Source organism: Halyomorpha halys, unplaced genomic scaffold, assembly GCF_000696795.3.
Source record: "Halyomorpha halys isolate HHAL.00 unplaced genomic scaffold, Hhal_1.1 Scaffold16.1, whole genome shotgun sequence".
In the NCBI taxonomy this organism is placed as follows: Eukaryota; Metazoa; Arthropoda; class Insecta; order Hemiptera; family Pentatomidae; genus Halyomorpha; species Halyomorpha halys.
Window position 1 is genome coordinate 822,088 of NW_027116375.1, and position 14,527 is coordinate 836,614.

At 31.2% G+C, this 14,527-nt stretch overlaps 1 protein-coding gene across 1 annotated transcript in view; it reads left to right on the forward strand.

Moving 5' to 3' along the window:
- Positions 1 to 14,527, forward strand: part of LOC106680277 (proclotting enzyme) — a 195,015-nt gene that overhangs the window by 146,889 nt on the left and 33,599 nt on the right. The window contains exon 3 of the mRNA XM_067053185.1: positions 11,217 to 11,404. Within this exon, the coding sequence (XP_066909286.1) occupies positions 11,217 to 11,404 (188 nt within the window). The remainder of the gene's footprint in view (positions 1 to 11,216; positions 11,405 to 14,527) is intronic.

Sequence of the window (14,527 nt, forward strand, 5' to 3'; positions counted from 1 at the left end):
AAATAAAATAACATAATGATAAAATAATATATACAATATTTACACAATTGACCTGAGGATCCCTGAGCCCACTCTATCCCCCACGTGTGAGGGATAGAGCAGAGCTCAAGAGATTCCAGCGCTCAATATATTGAACCACAAATAAGTGCGTTCTTACAGGCGGTGCCTCTCACGGGCCTATAAAGCTATTATTTTTTGTTTAAATGCATTTTCTTAGTTCGAGTTCCGCTCAGAGGAGGCCCCTCACCTCCGGATTTAAAATAGCACCCTTTTTTAGAATGGATATCTCATAAATAACAAATAAACATAACAGGTAACCTTAAAATACCAAAGGTAGTAAAAGGTAAGACCCAACACGAATTACTTTCTTTTTCACAGTAATGCACTTATTAATTCACTTTTTCTTTCTGTTTTAGAGGGATCGGGGGAAAAAAAAAAAGTTACGTTAAATGGAGAAATATTTCCTTATTTTACCATGTTAAAACGATATAACATATAACATGGTTGAAAGTCTGTTACTAGGTCTGCTAAATGGATAATGACGTCATGCAACAGACCAGCTGAGCTCTACATCGTCGTGTTAGTTTACTAGCTCGTAGTTTGTGTTTTAATTGTATTAGTATTTGTTTTGTAACTTTTTAAACAAGACACTCAGATGCCAAATCTTCACATTTCACTTACTTTAGGCATGTTGTAAATTACTATAATCAAAATTTAGTAGTAAACAATAACATGAAGTTTTGGAAGGAAAGGTTACAAAACAAGTTGCTCAGATAATCCGCTAGGAGGTCTCATGTATTTAACATTTAACATGACTTTAAATAGGGCTGCTCACAATGCTATAACATTTAACATGGTTCAACATTTTACATTTAACACAACATCATCACTACCCTTAGTGAAGCAACTAAACGAGCCGTGTTACGAAGTCCTTCCACATCCGCATTATTAATCAAACTTATTCCTAGTAGATTTCAATGTGTTGGGAAATTTGGAAAACTTCCTTAATAATAAAATGATTCTATGGTAGAAAACGCATTTTCTAACTTTCAACGCATTGAAAAAATGAATTTTTCGTTTAAAATTTTTTGAGGTTAATCACCTCATGAATTATTTATTATTTATTCATGATATTGTACAACATTTCGGGACCACTGTCCCATATTCATGCACTTTAAAACCTATAAAAATAATAAAACTAACATAACACCGATCTTCATCCTTATTTATTTTAATTTATACAATAATATTCACCTCATGATTTCAAATGGGAAATCATGTCAACCATTTGTACATCTCCACTTCTCCTTAACACAGCCATTACTCTATATTTCTTACTACCTCTTTGGATCTTATCTCATGTCCAGTGTGCTGTTTGGTTACCTCCCTGTTTTTTACAAGTCTTGTTTTGTATTTAATATTAACTTAGTGATATTTTACATAAACCTGTTTATTTCATCTGATTTTTATGTTTTTATTTTAAGTCTATTTATAATGTCGGCGTAATGTGTATTTAAGTGTTTAGGGTCAGTTTTATAGTTTACTGTGTTTTGTATGTTTTTATTTTTGGGTCTTCAAAATTGAATTCGTGGTTCAGTTTTATGCTGTGATAGGCCAGAGCTGTGCAATTTATATTTTTAGCGTTGATGAGGTGAATATCATTGTATAAATTAAAATAAGGATGAAGATTGGTGTTATTATTGTTGTAGGTTTTAAAGTGCATGAATATGGGACAGTGGTCCCGAAACGTTGTACAATGTTATGAATAATTAATAAATATTTCATTCAAAATGGAAGTCATTAACCTCAAAAAATTTTAAATGAATTGACTCACCAGACTTCCTATAGAGATAATCCAGATGTATTTTTCGGTTTTAGGATTAAAAAGTTGATAACACGTTAGGGAAAATGAGGGTAGGGTTGTTTTACTAAACAACTCATCCTGCTAAAACTGACACTACTTATGAAACCGTCCAATAAGTTAATAATAAGATAAGTTATGATAATGTTCCCTACCAGTTTTCAGAATGATTATAATAACATAATAGATTTGGTGTTCAGATTTTCTTATAAAGCGGTCAGAATGATCAGTGATCAGTAGGGATAGGATTTTTATGTTTTCACATATTTTTACCTGACCATGATATCTTCGATTCCTTGCTAACTAACGATGTTTCAAGACATTTCTTGCCAAAAGAAGCCATTTTTATTTCATATATTTTTAAATATTAGGCCTATTTTACGTATTATTACATATTTTGTTGTAAATCACACATTTTCTGAAATATTTGTTATTTTTTACATATTTTTAGATATTTTGTCCTGAATCATGTATTTCTTTAAATTATTTGTTCAATTGTAAATACATTTTTCGCAGCAACTACGTAAAATTCAAGAGAACGCAAGAAACTTAAAGGTGAAATTTATCATTTATCATAAACAGTGCGTAAAAAATCTATATTTTCATCTTTGAACACAAATTAAAAGCAGTGGCAATAGTATATTTTCACACAGAATTACAACGAGAATTTCTCAGAATCAATTAAAAAGAGCAAGGGCCTTATTCCTGTAGCATTTCTCTAGAATTTGTTTGTTTACTCCTCAGTCCATTTCTCTGTTTCCTCCCTTCCCATGGTTCTTTCTCATCTTAGTCTTGTTTCACTCCCCTAGTTTAATTACAATTACTAATTAATATCTTGTTATTGAACTATGTTTTCTCCAAGTACATTTTTTGTACATATTTTAATATAATTTCTTTAAAATATTATTCATATAATATATAATAAATACATATTTATGTAACTTTTTTAAGTTATAAAATTACTAATTAATTAGTAATTTATATTGTTGAATAATACATAATTTATAAATACATATTTTTTTAAATATTTGACAATTTATTAGCACATATTTCAGATTTTTTAGCACATAAAAATCCTATCCCTAGTGATCAGTATTGAACAAGGCTACTATTAACCGAATATTACTACAACTGAAGTTATGTAACAGAACTGATTATATAAAAAAAAAACTGAAGAGATTATCCGACCAAAATGAGGCTGACTGTCTTCTGCAACTCTTTAACAGCCCGGTATTGTTCAAGGGCCTTCGTCCGAAACAGTTACCAAGCGACGATATCAAAATGATAATTTGCATTTCATATAATTCGTCATTTCGTAAAACTAGAATATTTTTCGTCAACTCTTTTCTTTCTAAACTAGTTGAAAAGGAAAAAAATAACAAAGGAATTATTGTAATATACTTTTCTTGCTTTCAAAACAAGATTTAAAAAATGTCTTCTTTGGTAATTTACATTAGATTCCCTGTAATTTCTAACAATGATTAATCTTATTAAGGCCCGATTATACTAACATTGGTTTAACTACGATTTCTGAAATCTCAGTCAAAATCAGTTATCAACCGATGCAGAGATACATTTAAACCGAATATCTAGAGTAAAAACATAGTACAAGAGGAGAAAAAGGTAGTTATTTCACTCCAATTTTTGATTGCTTAATTTAAAACTAGGTATAATTACTAGCCAAAATTGATGAGTCTGCCAAGTATAGGTAGCGGGAATAAAAAATGACGGCTTTTCAAAACGTTAAAAATAATTAATTTTTTATTCGGAGCTTTATATCTTTACAACTACCAAGACAAGTAGAAAATCGATAGAATAGAAAGAACATCATTTAAAATAAAGGAAATTTGCTGAAACGTAATTTAGTTATTGAATTTATTTTGATAAATCTATATCTCAGGAACTATGTGACGTATAGATGTCTATTAGCACTCAAATGAAAGCTAGTTTAATAAGCTATAAAGCAGTATATAATGTTTATTTTCGTAGTTGTTTTCATAAAATTTGCTAAAATAAATTGATTTTGATAAATTAATTTGAAAACAAATTTCCATTAGCCAAATTTATATTCATATGTGAATATCTTAAAAACTACTACCCCTACGAAGATAATTGTCATAAACTACTTTATAGTAAGTTAAATTTCCTTTATTTTGAGCGTTGGCAAACCAACATTTTATATGAACAATTAGATATTAACATTTTGTGAGTTTATTTTGTCAAATATAAAAACTACTACTCCTACAAAGATAAACATTATGAACTATTTTATAGTCAATTGAACAAGCTTTAATTTAGTTCTGGCAGACATCTGTACGTCCAATGGTTTCTGAAATCAAATTTTTTGTAAATCAAACTTATTGTCCGAACAACTATTAATCAATTTATTTCAGCATATATCAAGGAAACCAGTATTTCTACCAAGTTAAAGGTTATAAACTTGTTTATAGTCCATTAAACTAGCTTTAATTTGAGTGCTAATTGACATCTGTACGTCATAGATATAGATTTCTCAAAATAAATTAACTAACTACTAATCATTCAGTAGATTATTAAGAAATTTTAATTTCTCTTTAAGAGAAATTTATTATAAAAAAATTTAAATAGCTCTTTTAAGGCTAATATTTCAGCAAATTTACACTTCTTTAAATAATGTTCTCTTAGAATTTCTAGTGTTGCTGGTAGTTTTTAAGATATAGAGCTCCGAATGAAAAATCAATGTTATTTTAAGATTTTGAAATAGCCACCATTTTTTAATCCCCCTACCTATACTTGGTAGACTCATCAATTTTGACTATTAATTATACATAGTTTTCATTAAAGTTATCAAAAATTGGGGTGAGATAACTGCATTTTTTTTCCCCCCGCTCTTGTACTATTACTAGATTACAGTAGTTTCTTCATACTTAGTTTCAATATTACTTTTCTTATACAGCATTTATCTTCTTATAATACTTAAACTATTCATGTCTTTCAATAAACAAACGAACTATTTAGTAGTTCACTAAACTAGCTTTAATTCGATTGCTAGTAGATATCTGTACGTCACATAGTTCCTGAGATATAGATTTATCAAAAAATGGGGTGAGATAACTGCCTTTTTTCCTCCGCGGCTCTTAGTAGAGAGAAAACTTCAGTTAAATTAGTAAACCATAGAAAAGACCTTCCATAGTAGCAGATATTAGGGGTATTTATGATCTTTAGTTTAAGTATGTTCAATGGAGAAATATTTCGTCGTATGTTAAAACGATATAACATTTAATTTTACTTAAAACGATATAACATTTAATTAAAACGATTAAACATTTAATATGGTTAAGTCGGTTAGTTGCCCTGTAGTGGATATGTTATTGTTTTGGACTCCAACAAATTATCGTATAAAATTAATAATCAAAAATTGGAAAAACAAATGAGAAGAGAAAATAAATAATAAATGAGGGGACGAAGCTGTTGCAGATTTTACTATCTTGTAAGGATTACAAGGTTACAAAATTAGTTGCCCAGAAAATACGCTAGGAGCTCCTCTGCATTAACCCTATCGCTTGGAATTTTTTTTTTTTTTTTTTTATTATTATTTATTTATTGTAATTTACAACTGTATAAAATAATACAACATGTAAATATGTAGTATGTTTCATATACACTTGAAAATCTTGGGAAGGAACCACCCATTGGTGGTACAATTTGGAATTTAAATCAGACTTCTCACAATCCTATACTTATAACATTTAGCATGTTAAAACAGTTTACGTTTAACACAACATCATTAATATCTCTACGATTAAAATTTGTTATATAGAATTGATATTTTCTACTCTATTTTTTCCGAATAATATAAAATTGATATGATTCACTATTAAACAGATTTTGGAACTTATTATCCTGACATAATAAATAAAATAAAAATCTATAGATCATAATGATAACAATAATAACAATTAATAAAGGTATTTCATTTTAAGGAATAACATATTAGAATGTTAATCAGATATTTATGTGTTTCGGTTTAATTAAATTTCTTCAACTGTACCAGCGGGGTCTCTACTCAGGACTTCTACTGCTCTCGACTTATTTCCATGTTTCTGGCTTGGGGGATATTTTTTACTTTCGCTCACCTTTATATGGGTTATACATCAAGGGAAAGTATTCGAATTGTAAGAATTTCGATTTCGAACATTAACATTTTATAAAAATGTTGTATGGAACGTACTGAAACATCAGTAGTTAGTAAATTTATTTGAAAAATTTATATCTCAAAAACCATTTGACGTACAGATGTCTATTAGCACTCAGATTAAAGCTAGTTTAATGAGCTATAAAGTATTTTATGATGTTTATCTTCGTAGGAGTAATAGTTTACATGAAATTTGCTAAAATAAATTGATTTATAGTTGTTCGAACAAATTTTCATTAGCCAAATTTATATTCAAATGTGAATATCATAAAAACTACTACCCCTACGAAGATAAGTGTCATAAAATACTTTATTGTAAGTTAAATTTCCTTTATTTTGAGTGTTGGCAGACATGTGCGTCTTATGGGTCTAGAGATATATTTTTTTCAAAAATCTAACATTTTATACGGACAACAAGAAAGTAACAGTTTGTGAGTTTATTTTGTTCAATTAGTTATTTATTCAAATATCATAAAAACTACTACTCCAAAGATAAGCAATATTAACTATTTTGTAGTACATTAAACTAGCTTTAATTTGAGTGTAGATATCTGTACGTCTAATGGTTTTTTGAGATATAGATGTTTCAAAATAAATTCACTAACTACTGATCTTTCAGTACGTTCCATACATTTTTATGAAATGTTGCTTTTTAAAAAGCTATATCTCGAGAACTATAGAACGGGCTCTATTATGGCTTAGATTTTATAAAATTTACTCTACTTTAAATGATGCTCTCTTAGATTATCTATTATGGTTGGTAGTTTTAAAGATATAGAGCTCCGAATAAAAAATTAGTTTAAATATGTTTTTATAAATCAAACTTATTGTCCGAACAACTATAAATCAAGTTATTTTAGCAAATATCATGGAAACTACTAATTCTACGTAGGTAAGGGTAATAAACTACTTTATAGTGTATTAAACTAGCTTTAATTTGAGTGCTAATAGATATCTGTACGTCACATAGTTCCTCAGATATAGATTTCTCTAAATAAAATTAACTAACTACTGATATTTCAGTATATTTTTATGAAATGTAGCTTTTTAAAAAGCTATATCTGGAGAACTATTGAACGTAAATAGCTCCATTAGGACTAATATTTTAGCAAATTTACTCTACTCTAAATGATTCTCTCTTAAGTTTTTTATTGTTCTTGGTAGCTTTAAAGCTCCGAATGAAAAATTAATATTTTTTTAAAGGTTTTGAAACAGCCGCTATTTTTTATTCCCGCTACCTATACTTGGCAGACTCATCAGTTTTGACTAGTAATTATACATAGTTTTCATTAAAGTAATCCAAAATTGTGGTGAGATAACTGCCTTTTTTTCTCCCCGGTTCTTTCATATGGTTATACTGCTCTGTAGGATCTGTTCATACCAGTATTTCCAGACTTATTTTACATTTTTTCTTTATCGATTTTTTTTTTTTTTACAATTGTTGATATGTAATGTGGTGAAATTCTGTTTAAAACAGTTCGGTATTTGTTTCGTAAAACAATAATAATTTCGTTCTGGGAATAATTCTCTAATATTTTAGAAAGAAAAAAACAAATGCCAATTTTATGTAGAAAGTGTAACCACACTTTTTTTTTAGCTATTATATAATCATCTAAAATAAAAAAATTATAAAAATAAAAAGATATGTAATTAGAATAAAAATTAATACAATTTTAGGGCCGCCCGTAGCTCAGTGTTTAAAGACTATCTACCAATTTGATGTCTGTAGGCGGCGCCGGTTCGAATCCGGCCTGGGGCGTTGACTTTTTTCATTGAGTGGCGGTCCCATAAAATGAAAAAATTTGACCCCCAACCATGGTTAGGCAGTATAGGACTCTAATGGGAGTCTTGGCCGAAAAAATAAATACAATTTTAAATTAATTACTAAACTTGGCTTTAACACAGACCTTACTGTTATGCGATCGTACGAAAAACAATTCCAGTATACATGTATTAGATGATATCCTAAGATAGTATCCACTACACTCAAAAATAATATTATCTCGAAAGTTTATAGTGACAATCGAAACGAGCCGCGCTTATTTGTCACTAACGAGCCGTAATCAGACACTGACATTGGAAGTGTGGGTGTAGTGACAGTTGATGGAGTGTTACAGGGCAGGATACTTAGTACCTTTCTCCTCTGGAGTCGATGGTTTCTTTGTCTCCTGGAGGAGGAACTAGAATTTACATTGTTCTCTGGAGATATCCGGCCACTCCTTCTCCCGAAGTCCTTAAGTGTGTATATATGACAGCTAATTCTGAAACTAGGATGATCCGAGGAGAATTATTTTTTATTGAAATTTAAAGTTAATAGTAAATATACTATAGAAGCTAAAGCAGTTTCAATTTTCAAACTCAGAGATTAGCCAGATGCGCCACTAACTTCACTTGGCTTTAAGATCTTAACCAAACTGGTTGGTTTTTTACGTTTTATTTCCTTTTTTTTCCTCATCTTTTTTTTTATGCCCCTTCGCCTTCTCTACTCTTTTCTTATTACTTCATTCTTACCCATACTATTAAGTTGTGTTCACCATATAAAATTATTGTCATATTTAATAGTTACTCCTTTTGTATTACTTAACTTTATATTCTATTTCTTTATTCTAGTATTTTACCTACATATTTCAATAATTACATATATTATCTTCCTTATTTTTTTCCCCATAACTTAAATTTTATATTATTAATATCAAATTAAAATATTCATATTTCTTTTCCCCATAACTTAAATTTTAAATGATTATTATTATTAAATTAAAATATTCATATTTCTTTGTTCATTTTGGTTTATATAACTTTATATTTATTTATTTAATCCTGTATTTTCTTTTTCTGGCAGAAAATTGTTTAATGTGTAGCTGTGAGTTCTGGAGCTCTCCGGGGTCCACCCAACCTTAAAAAAAAAACAGTAAAAAATCTGGCGGTCGAGCGTGATTCGGACCAAATCACCTCCTTGACCAACCGTTCATCAAGTAACAGTACTCCCTTACTAGATTACAGTGCTTTCTTCATACATAGTTTCAATATTCCTTTTCTCATACAGCTTTTATCTTCTTATAATACTTAAACTATTCATGCCTTTCAATAAAATTTATGTATCTATATATAATTTGTTTTTTTATTATTTTCAAATCATTCAGTATATCCTTTTAATCATAGGTTGTTATCTTCTTTTACGTTCTTAGCCCTTGTGAAGAGTTGAAATTCTGTCCGAAACGTTGACACTATCTCCTCTTCATATATATACATGGTAAACTATCAACTCATCAGTACAGACTGATAGACTGTTACAGTAAAATATATGAAAACGGAGACCTAGGGGTCCTTTCTAGAGGGGTGTTTGTTTATGAAAATATGAATACCATATGCACGTATCAAAACGAGTTTACTAGTTTAAGTGAACGAAATATTTTATAATTATGTGATCTATTTATATAAATTAATTAATTATTTAACATATATAAGAATAGTAAATAAACATGGTACACAAAACATATATACCTTTTAATAACCTAGATTTTTTACATTACATAATTGAAAAAATTGAAAATCTTTTCCCAAATCATATTCTAATTTTTAAAAATATCTATCATTTAAGTCCGACTTTAAATTTCTTGGCTAACTTCCTCACAGAGTCAATTTTTGTATTGAAAATTAAGAATTTATATGTTTCTTTTATCTAAAAAAAATTATTGTTGTTTACAATACTGTATACTGTATACAATTGCATACAACCAGTAAATTTGCTATTTTCTACAAAATAACATGGTATAAGCATGTGGAGAATCTACCCATTGACAGAACTCCAATAACGTTACTAGAGAAGATCTCAGATCTTCAGGGCAATCTTCTTTCCAGACACCTAGCGGAATTATCAGGTATTGAAGCTAGGTTAGCAACAAGTGGGTTTGGGAAGTATATCATGGAAGGATTGTTGACTGGCCGAATCGGCAACATATGAAACATTGAGGTCCTGATGGATGACATAATTTGTGACAAAGTAAGGAGCATTGAGGATTTAACGAAAGATTTAGGACTTTAAACACGGGATACGAAAGGTATTCGATGGTTTAGTGGAGCCCAAAGCTCAACTTCATATGTCTTACTATAATCATGTAGATCAGTATTTTGTAATGGATTGGAAATTTAGACTGTTTGTCTAGTAAGTGCTTTAATGGTCGGAATCGACGTGCTGTTTATGTCTTTTCAGTCTTGTGTAAGAATTCCAAGCTAGTCGTTTGTCCAGATGTAGTCCAAGGTAGTGGATCTGTTCGACAGGGGTAAGAGCAACATTAACAAGGAAACTATAGGGCATTCGGTAGGTTTTCGACGAAGGGTAAAGGTCATTTGATGGTATTTAATTTAATCCTCCAAATACAACACCATTCTTCGAGGGCTTTGATAAGGGATTGGAGAATTTGGGATGCAATTAAAGGGTTATTATTAACTACGAGCACACGGGTCATCACAAGAACATTTTTTTTTTTAAATAATTTATTTATTGATATTTACAACTGTATACATATATATACATCAAGTTAATTTGCTATATGTGATACTATGACATGATAAAAACATGTGGAGAATCTACCCATTGAAAGAACTCCAAAAACATTTCTAAAGGAGAAGATCTCGAGGTCATCTTCTTTTCAGACGCCTAGAAGGATTATTAGCTAGTGAAGGAGAAGCCAGGCTAGAAACGAGTTGGTTTGGGTAGTTGGGAAGTTTATTATGGAAGGATTGGTATCCGGTTCTGGCCAAATCGGCAACATAGGGGACATTGAGGTCCTGATGGATGATTTGATTTGTGACAAAGTAAGGAGCATTAAGGATTTTATGAAGGATTTTGGACTGCAAGCATTGGATTCGAGAGGAATTAGATGGTGTAGTGGAGCCCCATAGCTCAACTCCGTATGTCCAACTAGGCCTTATAATAGTCATGTAGATCAGTCTTTTGTAATGGATTGGAAGTTTGGACCGTTTGTCTAGTAAATGTTGTCGGAATCGACGAGCAGTTTCCTGTCTTTTCATTCTTGTATGAGGATTCCATGTCAGTCTCGTTTGTCCAGATTTCAAGAACTTTTAAAATTTAAATATTACTTTTCTTCCATGAAATTAATATACCATTATTATACGAGTATGATGAACTCCAATAAAATTAATTAAATATTTTTTTAGACAAATATTTGGACGATGATGACGAGTGGCCCCACTACACCGGGCCCTCGCAGGAGGAATGGGGCCAAGAGAGGGCGCTCTCCCCGGATATGTTGCGAACCATCTCGGAGACACTCGGAGCCATCAACACTGTAGGCAGATACCTCGTCAACAGGACCAGGTCCGAGCCCACGGTTGCTCCTCTACCGGTAAGTGTAACAATTATATTTGTTTTGGATTCATATATTAATTCTACTTGCTTATTTGATTTACAAGTACAGTGTAATCTCCCTTACATATCGACACATTTTGAACATAACACAACCCTCATAATACTTCTTTTCACTTTTTTATGCATTTCAGAAGCCCACTTTCTTATCATATCTTTTATTCTTGTTTCTCTAAATTCTCATTTGCTATTGTGCCTGTTTCATTTATATTCATGTATCTTATCTTTTAATTTATATTCATGTGTGTTTTTTTTTGTTTTTTCATTTTGTGGGACCGCCACTCAATGAAAAAAGTCAACGTCCCAGGCCGGATTCGAGCCGGCACCGCCAATAGACATCTAATTGGTAAGACTGTGTCTTAACCACTGAGCTATGGGCGGCCCTATATATCCATGTGTTACCTTCTTAAGTGTACTTATATTAACTACTTTATTATTAATTTTCTATTATAATTTACACTTCTCTGTATCCCCGCTCATTTGGTAAATTGTCTTTCTTAATCACTTACACATATTGTATCCCATTAATTTATACTTTATTTTTCTCCCCGTCTATTATGTATATTACCATTTATTTTTTACCTAATTTAAATATTTTTTTACAATGTTTACTTTAAAATTATTTTCGTAATTTTGGTGTGCTAACTGACATCCCCACTTCTCCCAATACAAACGGCTCAGTCTGTCTTTGACTCCCATCAAAACAGGTATGAAGTCTGTCTCATCATTTAAGTTTGTTCTTTTCTTTTTTCATCTCTTAATTTGTACTTTCTTTAATATTTCTTCTCTTATTTTATCTCTTATCTATCTGTTACTTTTCATTTACTATTTACAACCTATAATTTTTCTTATTATATTTTACTTTTCATTGTATACCTCTGTTACTTTCCACTTATGTTTTTTCTTTTTTTCTTCTTTGTACTATGTCAAGTGTTTGTATCTTTTTTAGCCCTGACGAAGCCCTTCAACGTGGGGCGAAACGTTGGCTCAGTAAAAATAGTATAATTATTTACTATTTGAGTTTTTTTTTTACCGCACCCGGACCATATTCCATTCATCTATACATACGGTCAATCAATAATCTTGCAACAAAACAGAAAGATAGTTACAAAATATCTGTACTATTATAATGTTGGATTAGATTGGGAAAGTAAAAGGTAGGTAAATAGAAGGGCTTTTAACGAGGGAAGAGCTGATATGTTAGATGGAATGGAGTTCCAGTGATATCCAGCTCGGGTAAAAAATGATTTATCAAACGCAGCAGTTCGGTGAGGTTGAGGGTAGACGTCAGATAAACGGGAACTGTTAGGACGGGATCGGATTGAGAATAAGAATTACAAGTTTTCTAGGATATAGGAGGGGCGTTGAGTATTAATTACTGGGAATAGAAAGGAAGCTAGGAAATACTGGCATCGGAAGGGAAGATAGAGCCAGTTCAGCTCGGCGTAATACTGGGTTCTGTGTGTATGTCAGGTGATCCCGAAAATAAACAGCACAGAGCAATCCATAAGACGTTTAATTTTAAATTCGAGATAGTCCGAGAGTCCACCATATACCAGGCAGCCGTAGGGAAACAAGAAAGGAAACTAAGACTTGACGGGTTTTAAGTGGAAGGAGATAACGGATTCTATTGAATTGTTTTAGGCTATGGTTCGACGGGAAATTAGGGCAACGTGTGGTTCCCAGGATCAAGTTTGTTCAAAACTTACACCAATATTTTTGACCGACGAATGGAATGAGATAGGAGTATTGTTTAGGATAAGGGTGAGAGATTTTGGGATAGATTAAGTTAGTTAGTTAGTAAGGGATAATGCATCACAAACACTACAGGCACACATAACATCTATTGAAGAATGGTGTAAAAACTGGAGAATCAAAATAAATCCTGACAAATCCCACCAGATCACCTTTACTCTCCGTCGTAAACCTCTGCCCTCCTGTCCTACAGTATCCTTTCTAAACACTCCACTAATGCCTGTTGAACAGATTCGATACTTAGGACTCCATCTTGACAAGAGACTTACTTGGAATCCACACACAAGACTGAAACGACAAGAAACTGCTCGTAGATTCCGATTGCCACAACGCTTACTTGACAAACGCTCTAAACTTCCCATTCACTACAAAAAATTAGTATACACTACGATAATCAGACCAATTTGGACATATGGAATTGAGCTCCGGGGCTCCACCAAACCATCAAATTCTTCCCGCATCCAATCGTTACAATCCAAAATTCTACGTAAAATCCTTGATGCTCCTTATTACGTCGCAAATAAACACATTCACAAAGACCTTAACATCCCATTCGTTGCAGATTTGACCCAAAACAGATATGCGGCTTTTCATTCCAAACTCCTTAACCATCCTAACCCATTAATTCTTAATCTTTCACCCTTAACAATCCCTGATAATCCTCCGAAGCGTCTGAAAAGAAGATGGCCACGGGACCTTCTAATTTAAATTAATGTTTGAAGTACCACCAATGGGTGGTTCCTTCCCAAGATTTTCAAGTGTGTATGAAACATACTACATATTTACCTATTGTATTATTTTGTAATGTTGTAAATTACAATAAATAAATAATTTTAAAAAAAAGAAGTTAGTTAGGGATAGATTAGTTTGAATTACCGGAGTGTTCGGCAAACTGGAGAAAAAAAAATTTCCTTTTTTTGAGAAAAGATAGCGGGCATCAAAATTCTTTTTTCAAATAAAAGTGCATTTGTGTAAATGACATTTGTAACTTCCCAATCTATAGATAAGCGTGAAAATCGAAAGTGGAAATTTTTATAATTTCGATACCGGGTCATTTAATTCCTATGGAAATCCTATAATTAGAAATACATAATATCAATTAAAAGGATTTAGTGAATGACATAAATTCTTCCTTATTAAAAAAAACAATAGTTTATTTCATATCATCAGCAACGTTTCGGGAGATTTCCCCCATCTTCAGGCTGCTACAAAACAAATTCAACCAAACCATATACATGTGCTAACAACAACATTCATATATCATATACACTCAAAGAACTATTTATAAATTATTTACCTGTTAACAAAAACCTATATATTACATATAATTTTCTCCTATTTGTCATTC